General features: G+C 44.2%; 1 protein-coding gene across 1 annotated transcript in view; it reads left to right on the top strand.

Annotated features, from left to right (window-relative positions):
- The first annotated feature begins 12,466 nt into the window (after nt 1-12,466).
- LOC119974330 (calpain-A-like) overlaps nt 12,467-15,371 on the top strand; it is an 88,496-nt gene continuing 85,591 nt past the window's right edge. Inside the window, exons 1-2 of the mRNA XM_038813101.1 lie at nt 12,467-12,535; nt 13,123-13,254. Coding sequence (XP_038669029.1) covers nt 12,467-12,535; nt 13,123-13,254 — 201 coding nt within the window. The remainder of the gene's footprint in view (nt 12,536-13,122; nt 13,255-15,371) is intronic.

Raw genomic sequence — 15,371 nt, 5'->3', positions numbered from 1 at the left:
CGACTTACTTCAGAGCCAGCCTGTTACTTGTTGATGAACTCAGGCTGACTCTGGACAAGGGTATTTATACAGCTGCACTAGGGGGAGGAGTCATGGGCGGAGCCAAGGGTGGAGCCCAGTACAAGTTCCTGAGTGCTCCCAGCGCTACTCCCCCTAGTGGTAGGATAGCGCTACTGCGCTTACAAAGACAGTGTGAATTAACATATAGGCATCTATATTACATTCACCACAGTATTAAAAATGGTAGAAGCAGAAAGTGTGTAGTGGGAGACATAACAAACTTCACACAGGCGGGGAAAGAGATACCTTTTGAATTTGGTGTTTCATTACCTTGCTGGAGAAAAGTAGAGGGCTATCTGACCTGGAAGAGATTAATGGATGGAATGGGTGCTAAAATTGAAAAACATATATATCAGTTGACCAATATAGACATATATAAATGTTCAAAAATGTATAATGTAACTAAAAAGTGTGTAAATAAATTGAAGGAATGATGTGATCTCTTTATCAAAACGTTCTTGCTCTCAGTTTCATTATTTTCAACTTACATTTTAGTAATTAAATATAATGCAGACATGAACCAGTGAATCAAGGAATTTACATTAAATGATCCATTGTGATCATGTACATTTGTACAAACATTAATGCTGTGTGAAACCAAACTAGCTGTTCAGTCTGTCTACTGTTATCTGATAATGGGAGTCATTTTGTTAGAAGAAACAAATATCTGGGTTTATTAAATATTAAATTCGCAGTTTATTTGAACATTTCAGGAAAATGCAATCTATTAAATGGGTAGTCCTGTGTAGTATTGCTTTAACATTTAAATGATGGTACTTTGATCTGGTGTACATCCAGAAAGGTCCCCTGCTGTATTACATGTGGCCAACTCTCTCCTCTCGCACACAGAACAGACTTCTCTTCATCATCTTCAAACAACAGTGACTGTTGCCAGCCTTCAGGACAGTCAAAGGACGCATCGGGATGAGATACTTTGGGCAAAAATTGCTAAAGTGTCTGAGTTAAGACTCTATTTGAAGGGGCCATTCAGACGGATTTATCACAGTGCTTACAAAGAAGACGCGTGCTACAAGTACCCTCCCGAGAGGAGGCATCTTTTTGCCAGCATGTATCATCTCATAGCAACAGAGGAAATTGATCACAGTTTAGTGAGAATCCTGTTGAATATCTTATGACGACCTAAATAACAGGTGTTCTAGTGAAGACCTTGCGAGGCCTTAGTCACTGCTAAATGGGGAGTAGTTGCTCGTGTACCCGCACTACCGTAACTCAAATTCATTTCCTGCGAGGTGATGGCCCGTCACTCTCTGAAAAAGAATGTAAAGAACAGACACAGGTGGAAGTGAAAGCAGGGAACAAACAAGAAGTGGAAGAAGTAAAAGAAAATTATGAAAAATGGAATATGCTCTCTGGAGAAGTGAAAGCCCTACTCGACATTCGTCCCAGAGAAAGCAACATGGAGGAATTAATGAATCAATTGAATGAAACATTTAAAGCCGACCATCTGGCCATAACATCGGTAATCAGATTTATATGTTACACCTTTTGCATACTGCCAACACTTTGATAAGCACAGATCTGGTCTGCTGCTTTTGTCAATTTACTTGTAATTTGTGCCTGAAAGATTTAACTGAAAATTTTTACTAGTAGCTCATTATTGAAATTACATTGTACGATTTTGTTGCCTCATTTTGTTGCTTGCCAGAGCAACGTTGAATAGGCGGCACTATTTAGATTCCTTAGTGTTTACAAAGCTGCAATGAGACTGGACAGCAGTATTTGCTTTGATCCCATGTTGTATGACCAGCATCTTTTTAATACTTAGAACATTGCATTCTTAATAATATCTTGAGAAAGTGAAATGCAGTCATACATTAATGTTCAAACTTAAGGGAATTCTGATGGAAGTGGTGTTATTCTTACAATATGGTACCTTAGTCGTATCTCTGAATTTCATAGGCGTGCGATAGAATACTTTTATCCCTTTAGTATATATAATTATACAAGCATTTATCTAACATTCCAGGTCCCACTTTATCTGCGCGCTTGTAGTTGTGGAAAGTAGTATTAAAGTACCTAAAGTATTAAAATTAGTTTGTTGCAGATTAACAGTTCAATATGTTTTCCATTTTGGCAGTTTTTTCAGCTTGTGAAAATGTTGCACTATAATCATTTTCTGTCAGATCAATAGAGATTTTGATTATTGCTTGGCAGATTAAGGGTCCAAATGGTAATGACAATTTTGCAAATAATTAAAAGGGGTCAAAACTGTTTTAACAAAAAAATGATGATGTGATTAATGGCCATTTTAGACTCTGCCCAATCAATTCTTTTGTGCAATTAGGTAAGGAGAACTGTTGCAACATATTTAATCTTTCATCGGGCATACTGCAATTTACAAATAATTGTCACTTCATGTATATTTGGTCTTTGAATATGCTGGCTATCAGCATCAATATTCGTTTTGGATCAATTCTTCTGCTGAATGTATTTTTAATGAGATTTTTCCTCCTGCACTAGAGTTCAAGAGCTGCCTACTCCTATATCTTCCTCTAAAACTGTCACTGACAGATTCAGATGTCACACAGCAGAGGCAATACTGTCACTAATATAAAATAATCCTGTGGTGAATTCACTAACCCCACAGTCATAAATTGCTGTCTGAATTGGAGTTGGGGCCTGAAGCTGACAAACACAGTTCCAATCTGCAAAATTTCTTCACCAGTCAAAGTTCAAATGACCCGACAGCTCTTCTAACTTAATAATTAGACTTTGTATTGGCTTTCATTTTGCATGAATACAGTGCGCATCATAAGCTATAGTTGTCTTCCTATTAAACAGCACGACATTCTAATTACCGAGGAAAATCGCAGAGATTTTTTAGTAGTTTATTTAGTCTCGTATGTAGGCATCTTATTGTTTTGTATTTGTAGTAAAGTCTGAAAATATTGGTTAGACTTTTCTGGGCCCTTTAGGGATGGGGTGGTAGGCTGGAAAGGAGGTAAAATGACACAGGAAGATGTGGGGCTAAGTGCCTGATGTCTTTCTGTTGCCAAATCATTTTGCCAGCAACAGGAAAGTTGATTGTGTGGAAACCTACCAAGAGGGCCAGTTCTCTCTTCCGCATCAGCAGAACACGTACCACATGGATAGACCACCAGGTGAAAGCTAATGGCCTCCCAGCATATACTGGGGATGGGCCCTCTTTTATGGGCACTCCATGAACCACACAGTGACCCCCATGGCACCAGAGGTCATCCTCGCAGCAACAGCTTGCTGACTCTTAGCAATTCCTCCACCAATTCCTGGGGCCTACCTATCTGGTATCAGTATTGCCCAAGCTCACATACTTGCTTTCAAGGGCACCTGGTCATTCAGACTCCCTGCTCCTGGTCACTGCTAGCAGTGGCACTGCTCAGGTTGCTGGACTGCCAGCCCTATTGTTGCCTTTTCTGTGGATCTGCTGTAAATATGGCATTGAACTTGGACTTGCTTCTGGTGGTGCTGCGATTGGAGATGGTCGTTGCTGGGGTGCCAGGTCCAAAAGAGGACGAACACATGGTGGACTCTTCTTATGCTTGGAGGTTTTCGTGCTCTTTTGGGCGGTCCTTCAGTTTGGACCCCACTAATTGGGTGATCCCTGATCACTATGTTCGATTTGAACCAATAAATGGGTGGGTGCCTGAATGGCTGGGCATGTCCCAAGCGGTCACTGACCCCGTTGTGTACGATTCCCTAGTACAGGGAGTAGCGCCGAAATATCTGGGACTGTACCGGTCGCTGAAGTACCAGTCCTTTGTCTGGCGGAGGTGGGCCATCAAATGCTAATCGGTCGGGGTTTCGTTACCGTCTGGACTCCTTACTCCGCAAATATACATTTTCAGGCTCTGAGCCTGCCTGAATCTCGCATTGCCCATTTTACCCGCTATGCTTTGCGAGCTTCTCTGTTCCTGGTTGTAAGTGGCCATCCCAGATGCCTACACTCCGTCCTATTGATCCTCAACGTGAAACGTGAAGGATCACACTACTGGGTCTTCTCCTGTTCTCTGACATGCCGGGTACCCACAATCAAGGACAGGTTCTTCCCTACTCTGTCCTATGGGTCAAAATATCTACCTACATTTCCCTAATGCTCTAAAAATTCCTAAGGGGGAATTTAGCATTCAAACCTACATTTCAGACTCTTTACACTAAAAGGGAGAACCTCTAACTGGACTACACTCATGCTGCTATCTAATAATCAAAGAACTTATCTTACAATACAAAAAATATAACCAGTTGCAGCATCACATTCCTACTTATCACTAATATTCATGTACAGAGAAAGTAACTTTATTAACAAAACAACAACAACCGCAAAATTTATTAAGGAGGAAGGGTTCAGAAAGAGTGTGGGGTTTTCTGGAGTCCGAGGAAAGGGGCTCTAAGGGTGTATACTGGAGGGCAGGAGGCTCTCCTTCTCCATTTCCAAAGTCTGATTGACTCCCTCATTTTTTTTAAACAACTATTTGGGAGACAAGACATCCAAAAAAAAATTCTGTCACAGTGCGAGCACTCTCGCAGGCTGTATTTGATGGGCTGATTGGGCGGACAATTTCTCCGTCCTCTGCAAACTCGTTTTCTCCGTCCTCTGCAAACTCGTTTTCCAACCAAGTGATACAAACATGTAAATAGCAGGTGGGGGGGAATAGCAACCGAAGGGTGGCTGGAAAGGGGAAAAGTTGTGGCAAAAGTACATTCTTCAAACCACAGATGTAAAAATCACAGCAAAAGAATTTTGAAAACAATTCTCGGAATGGGGTGTGTATGATCCGCGGCAGGGCAAGAATGGGTGGTATCCCCGGGTAGGGTGGTGATCAGTGCTGTTGCTCCACTACCCGAGCTTGGATGACCAAATGTATAGGGGGTCCTCAGGCAGTGCGGGGATAAGTGCCGTTGCTTCACTACCTGAGTGACCTTCCAAGAGCGGTAAGAGTTTGAGGGTATATGGGCTCCAACAAACTTGTTGCTTTAACTGCCATGTGGCATCAGAAGAGTAGTCATTACTGTATCAGGAAATTATTTGTGAGGCCGAAACACAAAATCGTACAAGTGAGAATGTACAACATTAAATTAAATAAGAAGAGCGGGCAGGTTCCATCAGAGAATAGGACACCGTAAATCTCAATCGGTTCCTCTCTCTCATCATTTGGACACCTCAAGGTTCCATTCCGAAAAGGGTCTCAAAGGGGTTACCATGGTGGGAGTCAGACTCGGAGTCATCACCATCTCCCGGGTGCCAAACACGTGCTTGGAGTTTTAGTGCCAATGCGGCGTGTGCTGATATGGGATCCAGCTCATTGTTCCGTGCCAGATGGCAGGAATTATCGCGGTGCCAATGTTTCATGTTCCGTAGGGCGGTAGGGGCAAGGGGTGTGTCGCTATCATCAGTGGTGGGTCAGGTTCCGGTAACGGCAAATAAATCATCTCTAAGGGACTGAACATCTCGTGGTCAGTGTCACTGGGGCTGTAGTGACTGGGGCCTGGTCTGTGTTTCCAATTTTCAGGGCTCTCGGGGGCATCAGTTGTGCTGTCGCTGTTGCTGTCGCTGGCAGCCGAATCAAGCGTTAGGGTGAAATTTGATCCTGGGGGCGGGGTCAAGGTCATGTCTGTGGACGTGCTGTTGCTTCTGGGGGTGGGCAGGATTGGGTTGCCAGTGGGCGGGTCTCCGCTGTCTGCCATTGCCAATGAGAGGTGGTGCGAGTGGCTGCATTGCGTTCCATAATCCTTAAGCTGGTTTACATGGAATCATCCTGATTTTCCATTCGGATATGTGAGTTTATAAACTGAGGGGCTTGCTTTGTCAGAGATTGAATAGGGTCCTGCAAATTTAGGGGAGAGGAATGACCTGGGGTTGTAGAGGGAGATTATGACTTGCTGTCCTACTGTATACACTGTCAGGTGTACTGTCTTATCAAAGCAGGCCTTACTCTGCTTTCGTTTGCGCCTAGTCGAACAGCTGCAGCGAGCTGTGCTGCTCTAATATTCTCTAACATGTTTTGGACCGCTTTCTCATGGGTCAGGGCGGTGACTGTGGGGCTGGCCAAATCAAGTCCAAATAAATACTCGGTACCCTTCATGGGTTATCCAGTCACGAGGGTATGGGGGTGTAACCTGTCGAACTCAACACCGTGTTTCTAGTAAACATCAGTGTGAATAGGAGCTCTGTGTCCCATGTCGTGTTGTGCTGCCACACCATTTTTCTAAGTGTGGCCTTTTGTGTCCGATTCATGCGTTCCACAATGACGCTGGACTGCGGGTTATAGGCAAGGTGAAACTTCTGTTTTACACCAAAAATCATCATGACATTTTTCATGACCCTGCCTGTGAAGTGCGAACCTTGGTCCGACTCAATACTACGGGGAAGTCCCCATCTGGTGAAAATTTGCTCCATTAAAATTTTTGCTGTGGCTTTGGCTGTATTTGTTCATGAAGGGAAAGCTTCTACCCATTTCGTGAATGTGTCGATGACAACCAACACATATTTGTATCCATTTCTGCAGGGGGGGGAGGGGACCAATATAATCTAACTGCAAGTTTGTCCATGGGCCATTTACAGGGCGGGTGTGTCGTAGCTGAGCTTTCTTCGCATATCTGTTTGGGTTGTTCTGTGCCCAAATCAAGCAATTCTAAACTTAATGGGATACGTCTGTTTTTAAATCAGGCCACCAGCAGAGAGGTCTGAGGTGGGCAAGGGTTGATTCTATCCCTTGGTGTCCATGTCCGTCATGGAATTTGCAAATGATCTCGTTCCTGTCCTGGGTGGGGACTACATAAATACCATCTTTTAAAACGACTCGCTCATGGATTGTCAAAGAATTTAAAACATTTTCGTAGGGAGCTGAGAAGTTTCCGTTTAAATTTTCCTTTAATATCTCGTCTTCTTTTTGTGCTTGGGCTAAGTCTTGAATGTTGGTCTGTGAGACTTGAACCGCGTGTACTGGGCCACTCTCGGGGGGGGTTGCCAAAAGTGGCTATGTCGTGAGCCTGCCTTCGCTAGGGCGTCAGCTTTCACATAACCGGGTGGGGTTCCCAAGCTCTCGATAATCGCTTCAGTACCCACACTTCATTGTGTGCTGGGTTGGAGGGGTCGTAGTTGGCACATGTCTTCTGTCCTGCCTCTGTGGCATGGGATACTAGAGTACGGGTCCATTTGGCCGTATCATCTGCTGATAAACGGGCGCGGGCTAACTCACCAAATACAGCGGTAAAGATCCAGAGGTGTCCAGCAAACGCTGTTGGATGCTCTCCCTTTTTCTGTCTGCACTGATTGAGTCCTTCTACCGGATCTCCTCTATTGTATCCAATGGAATCTAGAATGGCTGTTTTCATGTCTTGGAGGCTACCTTCTCCTACATTTTGTGGGTCGGGAAGGGCTGAACTAACTGATGGGTGTAGGCACATCACTATGAGCTTTATCTCTTCCTGCTCGTCTAAACCGTCCATGAGGGTCAGTTGCTTAACTAGTTCGAAAAAGTGGTGTGGGTCTGACGTGGGGTGGAAAGTCTCAATTTTATCGCGGGCATCTCTTAACTGGGTGATGGTTAGTGGGGTGGTGTACACAAAATCGGGTTGGTCTTCTGTGGTGACCCTGCGCTGTGTAGTGATGGGATTCATTGGGTTGGGTGCTGCCTGTGCAGTCGGTGGTGTGGGTGCTTTCCTTTTCGGGACCTGGGGGCTCTATTCTGATTTTCTGTCTCATTCACACACTGTTGGGCCGTTTCACTGAGTTCCTGCCAATCGGGGCCATCTTCCTGATCTAGCTGTGGGCCAAAGGTATCTCTGAACCCATTCTGAACAGATAACAGTGATTCCAATCTTGCAATTTGCTGCCTGCACTTGTCATGATCCACCAAACTCTGCCTGTGTTCCGTGGTGGAACTGCGGAGTGCTCGGAGGGCTGCCTTCAAATCCTTGCATTGCTTCCTCACCTGTTCTACCTGGTTCTCTGTGTTTCTTCTCTTACCAGTACCGCATGTTGCATGTCCTGGTAGACCTTATCATATTGAATCTGGAAGCTGCTGAGGTGGGCGAGACAAGATTGGTGTGCCCTCTTGACATCATCCATTTCCTTGTCCTTCGCCGCTAGCTGCTCCCAGAGTTGCACATTTAATCTCTCATTTTCACTAATGTTTCCCTCTCTACTTCTCTCCTTCTCCTCAAGCTGTCTACGGAGCGTCCTCATGACCTCCTCTATGCCTCGCAATTGTGCCAAGTAGGACACGATTGCCATTGGTTTATGAACCTTACTCAAACTCTTTTTGTGGATCTCGGTCAGGCTGTCCCACAAAGTCTGTCCTATGCTGCCAGGACCTGTTTCCTCATTCATGCAAAATTCCGACCATAGGGGCCATCCTTTCCACTTTAGGTATTTCCTAATCTCTTCCTCCCATGTGGGACACTGTTCTGATCTATTGGTCGCTGCGACCGCAGGCTCTTGTGGATGCATAAGGCGTTCCATTGCCTTCATGGCCATCCCTACAATTACTTCTGTCTCTACCGGGAATTTGGAACAAGGAGGAATAAAGCGGTGGTGCAAATACGGGTACGGCTCAAGTATTTTCCAGTTTACGCAACTCCCGAAAGTTTCACGCAACAAAATCTATCGAGGGTACCTTATATCCCTTTGTTAGTACACATGCAAATTACACATTTCAGAATTCTGGATGTTTGATCGATAATGGTTTCGCTTGTGGTTTCTTTTACTTTGCCAATTTGGATTTCTAATTCAAACACTTTTGTGGGTTCTCTCGGAGTGACACGGTCACTTCTGGGTCGAGTCCCGTCAGATGTTGCCAATAACTGTTGTGCTTTCTTTTCCTCTGTCCTATTTGACGTCTTCGGACAGAAGCAAGATAGAAATGTGATAGGTTTGGTGCTGTTGAGGAAGGAAGAGGGTGGCAAAATGGCCAGATAGAACAAAAAAGAATGTCAAGGATTGGTACAAGGACTGAGAAATTAAATGACAAAGATCTCCTGGAACAAAAAGGCAAAGGGGGTAAGTAATGAATAAAGCATTGGTCCAGAATAAGTGTTCATGGCAGAATGTGAAAGAAAAAACCTGAAAACGAGATACAGACTGTCTTATTATGCTCTTAGCGTAGCATAAGCGGCTTCCTTGATGTGCACTTGGCAAAGGAAGGTTCAGACGTGGAGATAACTTCAACACGTTTATTAAACTTTACAATTCTCCTACTCGGGTTCGCGTTCGCCACTACTGTTAATCCTTCTATAGCTGACTAACCAGACTGACTAACCAGTCTGCTACAATCCACGTGGTGGGTGTGATATTGAATCAACCCTGTGTCTCTACTCACTGACTGTCTCCATTGGAAAGAGGAAGATCATGTGTGCTGTGTCCTTTATATATGGGTTGGTGTAATGCCCTCCTGTGGTGGTGTCACCTCAGTGTGTATCGTGAATGCCCATTGGTCGTGTCCTATCGAACTGATATATTGGTTGAGTGTCTGTGTGTCATGTCTCTGGTGCTCCCTCTAGTGTCTAGCTACTCTACATGTATTTATATTATCCCCTTGTGTATTTACAGTGATGCTTATCACCACACAGACTGTCATTTGGCCAAAAAATGGCTAAACCGGGGTCAGAGTTCACGGTCTGGAGCTTTTGAACTCAATGTTAGATGCAGAAGACAGAGGGGGCACGGTGGCGCCAAGGACCCAGGTTCGATCCTGGCCCCAGGTCACTGTCCATGTGGGGTTTGCACATTCTCCCTGTGCCCATGTGGGTCTCACCCCCACAACCCGAAGATGTGTAGGGAAGGTGGATTGGCCCCTTAATTGTAAGACTGTAAAATGCCTAAGGTGCTGTTCCTCAAAGCTGAGGACAGAAATATGAGTAATGGAGCAAGGTGGTAAATTATGGCACTTAACCAGAAGGTCCGAATCATGCTTATGGATTGAGCGGAGGTGTCACGCAAAGCAGTCACCCAGTCTCCCTATTATCTCCCCAGTGAAGAGACACATAGTGAGCCGCGAATACAGAAGACTAAATTGAAAGAAATACAAGTTGTTACGATGGAGAAAAAAATGTGGAATCATACATGGAAATATTGGGCTTTGAAAGGGTCTGAGTTGTATATTGTTAAAAATGGACACGAGACACCAAAGATGGCTGAGAATGCGCCACTAGCCACTGACAGGAATGTCTAAGGAACAATGGGGCACTCATTGTGCTTCCAGACAAGGTTCTTGAAAAAACATCTAAAGACTGATTGCTTTCTCTGGTAAAAGCAAAGGGGCATGACGGTTATCTTTTCTCAGACTCTGGGTGTCAGTTGCCTTGATGGAATAATATCCCAGTTTCCATCTTGCAATATACGAAGCAGGTTCAAAGCCGAGCGAAGACAGCTGCCATGGCCATTCTGCCATTCTCTAACTCTGCCTCTGTCGGTCGATCTGTGTGTGTGTGTGTTGAGAAATAGCAGCTGGGACATTGCCACACACTGGACATAATGCAGCAACCCAGGGCAGGGCTTTGCAGGAACATTGAAAACTCTCTCTTTTGGTGAAAACCGATCAGCGAGCAGAAGGATTGCAGCTGGAAAAAGAACTGAAATCTCTGCCGATCTACAGGACGCCTGACCAAATAATCCGCTACTCATCAGCAGAAAAGAATCCTGATGGCCACAATGCATCATCAACTGCTCCTCACAACTCAAGAACTACTCTGTATAACTTTTTATTTATATTTATTTATTATTGGACTCAATTCTTATTTTTAATCCGTATGAATGTAGATCCGTGCGCTTTATCATTCTCCTTACCCTTTTAGTAATTAATACACTTTATCTTAACTCAAGAAAGCCTGGTTAAATTGGCTCCTTTTTAAACATAACCTTTGGGCCTGGAAAAGGTATCCAAGGGAAATGGGACCTTGTTAGATTCAACCTTTGTTGGTACCAGCAGAGGGTGGATTGAATATAAACATGGAGTCAGTCATCCCTCCTCACATAGAAAGCATCCTATCTGGCTGCATCACAGCCTGGTATGGCAACTGCTCGGCCCAAGACCAGAAGAAACTACAGAGAGTCGTGAACATCGCCCAGTCCATCACACGAACCCACCTCCCATCCATTGACTCCATCTACACCTCCCCCTGCCTTAGGAAAGCAGGCAGCACAATCAAAGACCCCTCCCACCCGGCTTATTCACTCTTCCAACTTCTTCCATTGGGCTGGAGATACAAAAGTCTGAGAACACGCACTAACAGATTCAAAAACAGCTTCTTCCTCACTGTTACCAGACTCCTAAATGACCCTCTGATGGACTTATGGACTGATCTGATCTCTTAACACATCTTCACCCAATGCTTGTGTCTATGTATTTACATTCTTTATTTTATGATTGTCCTATTATGTATTTTCTTTTCATGTATGGAATGATCTGTCTGAGCTGCACGCAGAACAATACTTTTCACTGTACCTCGGTACACGTGACAATAAACCAATCCGTCCAGTCCATCCATTCACCTGGGTATGTGACAAATATGGGGTATCCCGGCCTCACAATGACAAATCAAGGGATCTTGCCAAGATCAATAACTTTTGGGGTGTCCCACATGGGACTGGTAGTAACAAAGTAAAGCACTGCTTCACCTGGAAAGAATCTTTGGGACTATGGACTATGAGGAGAGAAGAGGTAAAAGGGCAGGTGATCTACTTTCTGCGAGACCTCGGAAGGTGCTGTAGGAAGAGAATGAGGTGTTGAGGTGATAGAGGAGTGGACCAGGCTGCTGTGGAGGGAATGGTCCCTTTGGATTGCTGACAGGGGAGAGGGGGGAACGATGTGTTTGATGGTGGCATCACATCGCAGGTGATCAAAGTGTAAATTAGCTGTTGACATGACATGAAATTTACAAGCAATTTGTTCAGCTCTATATTGGTCAGGAGACCAGGGATAATTCCTCTCATGAATACAGGCTTTATGTCAGTTTTTGAATGTACCAGCTGGAAAACCCTTATTGATTTTTCTTAAAAAGAGAGTAAAGCCACATTCCAGTTACTTGAACACAATTTGCATCAATGACCACAAGGAAATGTGCAGGAACCACATCTCCTATCCCAATTGCACAATGTCCTGACACTCATCTGAGTACTCACCTGGGTGGAGACAACCTATTAGACGTAATCACTGGACAACAGAACCATGTCTGAAAGAGGGATTGCCAGGTAATGATCTATTGGAATACACTGGCCATGACCTTATTTGGACCCCTGGGCAGTTGGAGGGAGAAGATTAAGACAAATAAACCTTTTGTGTGCCTTTTCAGCACTTGCTTTCTCTGCAGGTCAAGCGGCTGAGATGCCAAAGGACCAAGATCCTAAGTGAGTCCCTAACTCTCTCTCTCTCCATCTAACTTGTATATCTTTGAACCCCGTCTACTAATTATGACCACGGCAAGTGCTGCAGACGTCTTGAAAGAAGTCAGCCCAGTACTACTGTCTCCAGAAGAACAGGTAAGCAATCCACCTTCAGCTTTAACTCGCCATGATGTCAGAAGCATCAGCCCTCTGAGGGAAAGCAGCAGGACTACCGTGTGCAGCCTGAAGCCAGCCGAGTCACCAACCTCCACAAACTGGATAACCTTTTAATTGGACTCGATCTTGCTTAATCGATCTTTCCCCACTCTGTAATCTATTTGTGTGTGAAAGTCAAAGTGTATTTGTTTATTTACTTGGACAGGGCTAAATACAATAAAAGCTATCCTCTTTTCTTTGTTAAAACTCAAGAAAATCTGCCTATTTGTGTATTTTATGGTCACAGCAAGTAATCAGTTAAACACTCATGAATTGCTAAGGTTAATAGCCTTATAATTGCGCAGCATGTCCCGCATTATTTGTTCTTATTTCAGGTATCGAACATCCACAGTATTTTGCTTTCGGTATAGTTGGAGGAATGTTGCTCGAATGTGTTAAGCGTTGAGTCATTAATATTGGCAGCAGTCGTTTCCAGCTGATAATATTTATGATTCATTTTATTTTTAATACATGTGAATATGATATTATTCCATTGTAACCATTAGACTGTTCTTTTTTTTATTCAGAACTATCAGAATATTATAGAAGAGCTTGAGCTGACTGGAGAACTCTGGGATGACCCTGAATTTCGCCCTGAACGTTCATCACTAACCTATGAGGACATAGGCCCAACAGGAATCAAATGGATGCGCACCTTGGTAACTGTGCAATGATTTCATACCAATCAGTCTTAGGTATATTTTGCTCCTGTTGGAAAGAACAACTATCTTAAAATATTCTGGATTTTTAAATACCTATCCAGGATAAAATGGCTGGGAACATGTGAATTTGTTGCAGCATAAGAGGTAGATATTGTGAAGAAATGTAAAGATAATATTACAATCCTGAAGCAGACCCCAGCAGTTGCTAGGATACCGGACAGAACCCCAATATTTAATTTAATTTATAAGACTGTGAGGAAAGGATACTTCACTTCAGGAGTTATTCCACACGCAATAGGGATATGGTATATTAAAACACACTTTATTACTAACACAGTATTACTAACTTTAACATCATAAATACAGTGGCTTCCAATTACTAGCTAAACAATGTTTAACACTGTAATGGAACAATCCTAACCTCTATCTTTATCTCCACTCAAACAAAACCTCTCAGGTCATAATCCATTTTTAAATACAGTTAGCAGACTCAGGAATACTTGCTGTAAAGGGATGTCTTGGATAAACCACTTTGAGAAAGCAATATCCTTCCGGACCTAGCTTGAAGATACTTGACTGTCTCAAAATACTGTTTAAACTGCCATCATTTTTAGAAACCTCTGTTCTGTTCACAGGCAAATCTTGAACTCACTGTCTGGGACAGCTGCTTGTCTGGCCAAATCTTGAACTGACTGTTTCGCTAGAAACTGCTAGCCTGCTCACTGACAGATCTTTAACTGAACTGTATTGAGAACAGAGCTTCTTGACTGTTCACATCCCAATCTAAAACCAAACTAAAGAAAACATCACCTGACTGTTTCTGCATCTGACTCCTCCCATTAGCTACATAGTCTGACTAAAACAATAGCAATGGGCGCAATTTAACCACCGCATTACGCTTGGAACGGATCTTGGCGTGCCGGATAAATGGCGGGAAAGGACAAAAATCCAGATTCGCGCTTGCCCAAACATGGCATGCATATCATTAACCCCAGTTTGCATTCAATTCCATCTCAGTACTGAGATTGAAGCCGAGTGTAATGGCCTCCCAGGAATTAACCAGCTCCCCAGCAATAAATCACATGGACATCGCTTAGCACTTCCTTTTTAAAAACGTGAAGCTGGCGCAATGGCTGCTGAGGGGAGCTGAGGAGGTGAGTAACCATTTCCATTTTCGGGCATGCAGCTCAAGGGTTTGGTCAGCTCCTGAAGCGTTCCAGGTCGGGTGTCACCCTGGGCCCGGTTTGGGGGGGGGGGCAGTATTCATCTATGAGGCCTTCCAAGCCATCTTTAAATACTTTGGATACCCAAAACAAGGGCAAATACAGCTGCCGCCTGTCTGTCCTACCAAACAATTCCAGGGCAGAGCCCTGTTCTTGGTTACACAGAAGGTCACTTTAGCTTCCTTTGACCGTGAGCAGCTTCTGGCTTCACAGCTGAAGGCTATTGCTAATAAAGAATTGGCCTTGTTAGTGGTGAGAGCACTTCGCAGCTGTAGGTTGTGTTTGCTGCTTGTTGCTGCTGGTGGCTGCAGATGCCGAAGAGCTGCTGTTGTTGTTTCCTTCCTTTCTTGTAACCGGAAAGAAGGACAATTTTTCCTGAGGTGCCTGGGTCCTAGCAGGGCTCAGGGGGATGTACGAGTTCAGAAGGCAATCCGGTTTGAAGCAAGAAGACAGTGCCGGGCCGAGTGCGCTACATAGATCTCTGTATGTGCATCTACATAAGGGGTTAATGTGTAATCAGTAGCACCACATGATCACTAGAGGGCCGGACCAACAGAGACCAACATTGGGTCTCTCTTTCTCTCTCTCTTTTGGATGGACTGTGACAAGGGCAGGAGCATCAGATTAGCACAGATGGTTAGTGTATTTACTGTAGTTAGATCTTGTCAACCTTATCACTAGTATCAATGTTCAGGTAAAGAACTCATGCAATTATTGTTATAGTTACTCAATAGGGGCAGCACGGTGGCCTAGTGGTTAGCACAACCGCCTCACGGCGCTGAGGTCCCAGGTTCGATCCCGGCTCTGGGTCACTGTCCGTGTGGAGTTTGCACGTTCTTCCCGTGTCTGCGTGGGTTTCGCCCCCACAACCCAAAAATGTGCAGAGTAGGT

Source organism: Scyliorhinus canicula, chromosome 12, assembly GCF_902713615.1.
Source record: "Scyliorhinus canicula chromosome 12, sScyCan1.1, whole genome shotgun sequence".
In the NCBI taxonomy this organism is placed as follows: domain Eukaryota; kingdom Metazoa; phylum Chordata; class Chondrichthyes; order Carcharhiniformes; family Scyliorhinidae; genus Scyliorhinus; species Scyliorhinus canicula.
Note: the sequence above shows the minus strand (reverse complement) of the source record. Positions and strands in the feature narration are given on the sequence as shown.